This window comes from Tarenaya hassleriana, unplaced genomic scaffold, assembly GCF_000463585.1.
Source record: "Tarenaya hassleriana unplaced genomic scaffold, ASM46358v1 Cleome15, whole genome shotgun sequence".
Classification (NCBI taxonomy): Eukaryota; Viridiplantae; Streptophyta; class Magnoliopsida; order Brassicales; family Cleomaceae; genus Tarenaya; species Tarenaya hassleriana.
The window spans coordinates 2,448,744-2,456,877 of NW_010964923.1; the positions used below are offsets into that span (position 1 = coordinate 2,448,744).

General features: G+C 34.5%; 1 protein-coding gene and 1 long non-coding RNA gene across 4 annotated transcripts in view; both read left to right on the forward strand.

Annotated features, from left to right (window-relative positions):
- Positions 1-1,742, forward strand: part of LOC104808977 (thylakoid lumenal 16.5 kDa protein, chloroplastic) — a 2,334-nt gene extending 592 nt beyond the window's left edge. The window contains exons 2-5 of the mRNA XM_010534848.2: positions 51-107; positions 545-684; positions 948-1,020; positions 1,422-1,742. Of these exons, the coding sequence (XP_010533150.1) occupies positions 51-107; positions 545-684; positions 948-1,020; positions 1,422-1,531 (380 nt within the window). The 3' untranslated portion in view covers positions 1,532-1,742. The remainder of the gene's footprint in view (positions 1-50; positions 108-544; positions 685-947; positions 1,021-1,421) is intronic.
- Positions 1,743-2,131: 389 nt separating this feature from the next.
- Positions 2,132-4,520, forward strand: LOC104808978. 3 transcript variants are annotated; one of them, XR_771072.2, is made up of 4 exons: positions 2,132-2,295; positions 2,739-2,822; positions 3,542-3,929; positions 4,246-4,520. It is a non-coding gene; the product is annotated as an uncharacterized LOC104808978 (long non-coding RNA). The 3 variants fall into 3 exon arrangements; XR_771071.2 differs by having other exon boundaries at positions 3,542-3,924; positions 4,246-4,519; XR_771070.1 differs by lacking the exon at positions 4,246-4,520 and having other exon boundaries at positions 3,542-4,170.
- Positions 4,521-8,134: the final 3,614 nt, after the last annotated feature.

Consider the following 8,134-nt stretch of genomic DNA (forward strand, 5'->3'; position numbering starts at 1 on the left):
TTCCGATCTTGTCCTGTGTTCATATCATATACGTTATTTCCTCGTCAAAGATCGGAAGAAGAGGATCGAGAGGCAAGGAGTTATCAATTCTTCAGTCAAGGAAAAGGGTATTCCTCCAAAATTTTGAAGAACTTCTCAAAATTCTTACACTATTTCGTTTTTCAAAACATGTTTTGGGATTTGCCCATTTGTTGGATTGTGTTGAATTCCTCAAATTTTGAATCTTTAGACCACGAACTTGAAGATTCAACAGGTTACTAACCAACCAGATTGACTGCGTTTGCTTCTACATCATGCTTTGGAATGCAACCATGGAGAAATTCTGTTCCTTTGATTCAGTTTTTAATTGATCCGAACTCGGAAACTGTTTGTGATTCTGTATATACATGCATATAGGTCTGAATGTGCCTTTTGTTTGGTAGCCATTGTTGGTAAATTGGCAAAACGTTCTAAGCAGAATTCGGTATTCAAGTTCTTTGCTTTCCTCGTTCTGTAACGCATACATGGATCGGGCTTTATGTGGAAATGACGTTTTTTTTTCCAGGATATTTGCAGGATCTGGTTTACAAGTTGAGCAAAGTCGGTCAAGCCATCGACAACGACGATCTCTCGGCTGCGGGTTCTGTTCTGGGGGGAAGCACCGATACCGAATGGGTGAAAATGGTGAACACGGCTTTCACAAAGGTTACATCTCTTGCTCATAGTTCCGTTGAATTCTTTCGCTCCGACCATCTTTTCTTGAAGTGTTTACGGGTTGAATTCTAGTGTCGGGGTTAAGGATTTTGTTATGAATCATCGTCTCGGGGAAGTTTGAATCATCAACGATATGTCGTTCTCGTTTCAAGAATCGTTGCAGAACACCAAAAATGTACTTTTGAACGATCAGAGTTCCGTTCGCTGTTCTTTCGACGGGTTTCTGATTCTTTTTTTCGTTTCTTTCGTGACAGTTGAGTTCGAGCCCGGAAGAGAAGACGCAGGTGGAAACGTTTAATTCATCGCTAGCCTCTTTGATCTCTTCAGGTGGGATCTCTTGCATTGTTTTGTTATCATTCATAAGAATCACATTACCATTGAATCAAACCAGCTCTCAATCGGGATGGGTGTGTGAGTACCGTACCCGAATCTGTGGGATACGCGGTATCCGAAATTTGGGTACTCGGTAGTGATAAATTCGGGTGCACGGCATTGGAAAACCAGAGTCGTGGGTTCGAGGTTGGGTTTCGTCGGCCGAGTATCTGTATCGCACAGTGGGTACTCAAAGTTCGGGTACCCAAAACTGAACGGATATAGATTTTTAAAAAACGAAAAACTGAATCCGAATAAAACCTAACCCGAACCAAAAAACGAAATGAAAGATACACTGAAAATTCGGGTATCCGAAGAAAACTCGGAATGACAAGTCGAGATTTTTTGCCCTGCAGTGAACAAGAACGACATAGAGTCCTCCAAGCAAGCGTTTGTGTCATCGGCCGACGCGTTCGAGAAATGGACGGCGATGACGGGACTCCTCGAACAGCTCCGAGGTCTCTGAAACGCCGTCTCGGGAGAGAATTTCCGACGATCCGATGTCGGAATCCCGCTGTTGTTCCCATGTCTTAGCATATCTCTGATTTTGCCATTCTTTGTACATTTCGTTTTTTACATTAGCTCTGCATCAAGCAAATGGTTAACATCAAAGATACATGTGTCATATTTTTACAGTGTTGATTTTATTAAGAAAGAGAAATCAATTGCTTTGGTAAGCAATGGCGTCCAAAGTTAACCGGTTTTGGGCGTTCTAGTTTACGGTTAAGCCCTTGCATTGGTTCGGGAATATAAACATTTTAAAACGGAACAAAAGGGTAATTTGGTAAATTAATATTAAGATGATTAGATTATCCATTTTGGTTATTTTGGTTATTATCTGAATATTCGAAGCGAATCCATTGTAGAGATGAATTCGATATAAAAACTTAACGAGAATAATTTATTTAAACCTAAAAATATCAAAACCGAACTAATTAAAAAAATAACTGAAAAAACGATAATTTTTTGAAAAAATAATTTTTTTTATAAAAAACCGAATTCGAATGAATCGAAATTTATATAACACGGAATGATTATAATTTTTTTATAATCGAAATAACTTAACTCGAATATAAAGGAATCGAACCCAAAGGGAAAACCGAAATGATCAGATGGACTGTACAGGGGAAAACAGAGAGGGAATTAGGAAGGGGAAGCGTCGTCTCTCTCCGGCAATCGATTTAGCTGCGGAGTTTCTTGTGTTGAGGAACTGTTGAGTCTTCGAAATTTGTGAGTTCGTGAATTCTTTTTTTTTTTTTTTGTAGTGGCGTGATTCGTGTGTCTAGGGTTTTGTAAAGTTCGTTTCGCTCAAATCCCCATGGAAGTGCTTGGTTCAAGCTTTTAGCCAATCTGGCTGATTGTATTGCTTGAACTCGTTGTGAAGTTTCTGCTGTTTCCTGTTTGTCGAACAGTTTCATTTGCGATTTTTCTGTTTCTGATCATGCTTCTGCGATTGCGATTTTCGCTGATTTCGAGTATATCTTGAAATGGGTTTTGATGGTTCCTCTGAGTGAATGTGTGATCACTTTTGCTCTGATTAACTCGGAAATGGCCTTTGTAGCTATTTGTATTTGATACAGAGTTCTATGTGCCAACTATGTCCTGTGTTCATATCATATACGTTATTTCCTCGTCATTGACCTATCTTCTTTCCGTTTTTCAACCGTTTGAAGGCTTGGTGTCGGAAGATAGAGTTAATTATGCCATTGCTTGAAACGTTACCCATAGAAGAACGATTATCGTCGTACGTACCTGAGGTATATCCACTAGTCTTTTAAGTTCCGCATCTGATATTCTATGGGAATGAATTGTACAGTGTACTTGCAGCCCTTTGTGTAATCTGTCTTCAAATACATTAGGAATTGAAATGGAGGAGGAGATAGACAGAGAATGTTTGATGTATGAATGAAGTCGATATGATTTTGTATAGGATTTGTTGATTTCACCTCCAAGTCGTCGTAGTAATCGCGATGAATTATCACTGTATCTGTTATGACGAGGGTTAGATTCCTTTCACATACAGGTTATGATTCTTTTCATGTGCATTATATAAATTGAGTTCTTGCTCTTTTAAGGAGGAGATTAACATACAGTGTGTGGGATGTATGAAGTCGGTATGATTTATCTGTATAGGATTTGTTGATTCTGCTTCCAATTCGACGTGGTAATCGTGACCAATGATCACTGTGTCTGTTTATGATGAGCTTAAATAAAGTTCACACATCCCTCTTGTCTTCAACTTAATGCTAAACTGTTGTTTGTGAACTTTTTTTCTCGCACTCTTTTTTTTATCAATAGGGTTCATATTTTCTCTGTTGTATGTTATGTTGTTTGAGAGACCGGCGCGTTCGATTGAGTTGCGGCCTTGCAGGGTCATCGTAAACCGGAGGATATACTGGTGTTATTATTGCAGTGCCCTCCTTTCTGGCAACAAGTAGATTCATTCACATATGTAAGTTTGAAATTTTTTTTGTAGGTACTTCAGACAAGACATAGATTTTTCCCAGTTTGGCATCTCGACCCAAATAAAGTCCCGATCAAAGCTTAAGGGAAGAACAATGCAAATTGCAGAAAAAATACTCTCTGCTTTATTAATTTTCTTGGTTTTTCTTGTATAGATACAGGAAGTAACCGATACGAAGGTTGATTCTACAAACATGGGAAGACAATGAGGGGAGGAAAGTAGTTCCTAACGTTGGGGCCAAGTCTTCCTTATTAACAGCATGTGACGGTTACTTGTGACTTTAACCACAAGTACCTTTGGTTTGGTTTTCTCTTCTGTACAGATTGAACCAATCGGCATGCGTCAAACCCGGTTCACTTGGCATCACAATCAACTGATGCAATGGAAGAGAGTTAGTAAGGTCCCTAGTATCTCAATGATCTGTTTCGTTAATGCAATGATCATTTCCGATTTACAAGCTTTCGTCTCTCTACTTTCAAAAAAATGGCGAAAAAGAAACCCCTCCAAAGATGAATCGTTACTAAACATTTGATCGGTCTAGCTTCCTTTACGAATTATTCTTTCGTTAGATTTGCTTGGTAATATGTATGCACTTCAAGGGCCCTGGATCAATTTAAAGTTTTTAGTATTAGCTTTAGATATACAAAAGAGTTGATGTGCAAATACGTTTTTATACATACATGCATATACATATATACATACGTGTGTGTGTGTAGGTAGGTACGGTGGCAGATTCGGTGCAATTACGGCACAGTGTGTTGCCCGAAATGCGAGACTACCGAATGCAGGTAGAAGATGATAAGGCTTGAATGGTGTTTAGTGTTTTAGGTATGGATCTTCTTCTTTAGATTGTGTATATTAAAGTGGCCATGGCTTTAGGTGAGGCAATGCTCAGCACGTGGTTAATGAATTGGGTAAAGCCTGTTTGGTGCAGTGCAAATATATATATATATATATGGTAGAGATTTTCTTGTTCTATAAAAAATTATATATTTTTTATATTTGATTCGGTTCAGTTTTATCTGAATTCGGTTGTTATTGATAAAATGTTCGTTTTCAAAATTATTTTTGGGTTTTCTTGTTATTTTTTTATTTGGTTTCAGATTTGTTTTTCCATACCCATTTGATTTTTACATTGGATTCGATCGATAATTTTATATATTGTTCGGTTTGGATTGGTTCGGTATAAAACCGAAATGGTCACGCTTCTGCTTTAAAAGGGTGAGTCCCGGTTTGGTTTTCCGAGTATTTATTTGGTCAGTCGGCAATTATTTGAACACTTTTTCTGCAAATACGTTAAAATTGTGAACGCGAGAGCACTAATTTTCCCTCCCTATTTTATATCAAATTTATTTTTTAAAATTTTTTAAATTTTAAAGAAATTATTTGCATTCCCATGCCGACAAAAAAAACCCTACGAGAAAATTATCATGCGTCTCTTTCACTTCCTCTTTACTTATATGTTATTTTCTTACTATTTATTGTTGCTGATTGCGAGTCTTTTCCCTGAACAGTCTTTTATATATCTCCTCTATAAATTAAATCCTATAAAAAAATTTTAATTCCGTACACTTTGTAAATTCAATTCGTCACCATGTGAAACAATTTTTGGTCTAAAAATAATGTTAATCTACTAGTTATTTTGGCCCGTGTAAAATTCTGGATAACGTTTGATAATGTCGTGGTGATATATGAGAAAACCTTGAAATATTTTATTAGGGTTTATATGATTAGTGATTAGTGGAATAAAATCATTAATCATGAAAAGGGTAGTGCAGTATTTTTTTTAAGCAAGAATTTGGTGGGCACTATGTGCTTATTTAAATTTCCTTATTTGGACCGCTGTCCTTTTTATTTTTTTTTTGTTATCACACTTATAGTAGGGTAACTATGATTAGTCAAATCAAAATTCCATATTCATAGTTTTGATTTCATAATATTCACCCGACATAGCCTAACTTTAAGGTGACAAAGACCAAATGATTTCATGTTGAATTGGGGTTTAAGAGGAAGATCAATTTTCTAATTCGAACACGTGAATCTGTTTTGGTTTTCTTTTCCATGTGGGTTTTTGGACCGACTCTCCCGAAAACCATGCCAAATTAATGCACCAATTGAATGAAATGTTTTATAAAATAATGTGTACGAACACATTTCTATCACAAGTTGTTTTCATCTTTAGCTTTGTTGTCGACCGATCATGTTTAAGAGATATACTTCATGTTCTGTTCTAAAATCTGTAGTTAGAGTGGTATTAATGATTTTTTTTTATCATATTATTAAAACTTTTTTTCTTTGCTTGAACAAGTACAAACTAGAAGAAGAAAACAAAGGGCGATTAGAATCCGAAAAGAGATGTGGTTGGGTCGAAAGACTCATGAACTCACCAAATATGAAAAAAAAATAGAGAACAAATAACCCAGTAGAAAGGAACTACAACTTAGGTGCAATTGCGGACGAACAATCGTTCTATCCATCGTCCGCAATCGTTAGAAGTCGCAAGTGTTTGTGGACGATCGTATTACCACCATCAGTTACACCCTTAATAAGTTATTCACTTGAATTCGGCCTGGCTGGAAAGATTGAGTCAATTGGACCAGGTAAAGGGACAAAGCCGGTTAGTCAACATTCCGCTGATAAGTCGGGCATCTGAAGAACATAAAATTTGAGCTGTCGTCGGCAACATAATACCCTGTCCACGTCATTTTGACAATAAAAAATATAACGATCCGCGACTACTACGAAATGTCGAAACTGCTCTCACACAGCAACACGAGATCTTCCAACATATTTTGTCCTCATTCACACGCATACGAGATACTTTCCAATAGGTCACCCATCATGAGATTGCTCCAAAATCACCACGTTTAACTTTGGAATTCTCTCGTGATAGTCAACCGAAAAGATGGATATACTAACTTGTTTCTATGAGTAGCCCAACTAATATTTTTTATATTATCTTAGACCGTATAATCTCAACCCTAGTCGTAATTCGGGATATCACAAAAAAATTGATGTATATACCCAAATGATTTTTTGTTTAAAAAAGAAAATTATTGGGTTTTATGATGAAAGAAAAGGTAAATCTTTGCGAGTAAAATTCTCAAATGATTGAAGAGGTAAAAAATAAATAAATAAATAAAGGGTCCGTATTTTCGAAATATGCAATAGATATAAAGTTCATTTTCCTCTATATAAGATCTTGTGGCCATCGTTTCATGATGTAGCATGTCTGTTGTTTGTTGTGTATGACAACGGAATATGCGGAAGTAGATATCAACCCATGAAAATAAACAAGAAATATATATATATATATATATATATATATATATATATATATGTGTGTATATATTTTCCGATTGCACCAATTCTAATGATGATGACGAGGATGATTAATTAATTAGTGAGAAGATTAAAATGTGATTAAGTAGATAAGTATACTTTAATTTTTTTTAAAGTAGTTAAGATTATAACTTTGACACTGCTTAATTAATTGGCGATGATGCAGCTTCCCATTATTGAATATACTTGCAACAAATAGGTTTGGTAATTTCGGATTTTAATTATATGTATTCCGTTCAATTATTTCGATTTTACTAAAATTATAATCATTCGATTTTATATTACTTTCGTTTATATTCAAATTTAGTTCCGTTTTGTTTTTTATTGATAAACATACTCATTTTTTCGTTTATTTTTTATTAAATAGGTTCAATTCGAATGACTGTTTATTTTTTATATCAAATTCGATTCGATTATTGAATTACTAATTGATTCAATGAATCTCATACACACATGCATACATGAATAATGTTAGATAGACAAGCAATCGTATGTATATCCATTAACAAATCGACAATCGCAAAATCTAGTAATCGTCTACACACACACACACACACACACACACATATATATATATATATATATATATATAGATTATACTATTCGATTGGGAACTCTTTTTCTTTTTTTGGTTTGTTTTATAAAAAAATTATATACTGATGATTGGCGACAAAATTTCTCATGGCATGCATACATGTAAATATTTATTTTATTTTGAAACCAGATTGGTCATTTCAATTGGCACGTGTAAAAGTAAATAGAATGGAACATGATAATATTATATATGATCATATCAGAACTAAATTTATTTAAATACCGATACAATAATATAATATTTTTTAAAATAAAAAACTAATATAAAATAATTGAAAACGAACAAAACAAAAATATCTTTATAAAACGAATTCTTGTAATGAAATCAAATTCAACCGAATCTAAACAAAAATATATACAAAATGAATCCGATATAAAAGCTGAATTATATAGTTTTTTTTCAAACAAAAAAAACACAAATCAGAAAATAAATTGGAGCGAGAAAAATAAATATGAAATCCAAAATTTTAAGTAGACTAATTCTTAGATTTGAAACAATCATATGAACTAGCCCGTTGGAATCTTTGACCACCTACTGCTAAAATTAGAAAGAAAACCAATAGAATTATTTGAATTTTTTTTAAAAAAATGTATCCTTTTAATTAATCTTGTCTTTAATGAACTTTAATTCCTCATCATTAATTAGAAATGTAACCCACATATATGAAC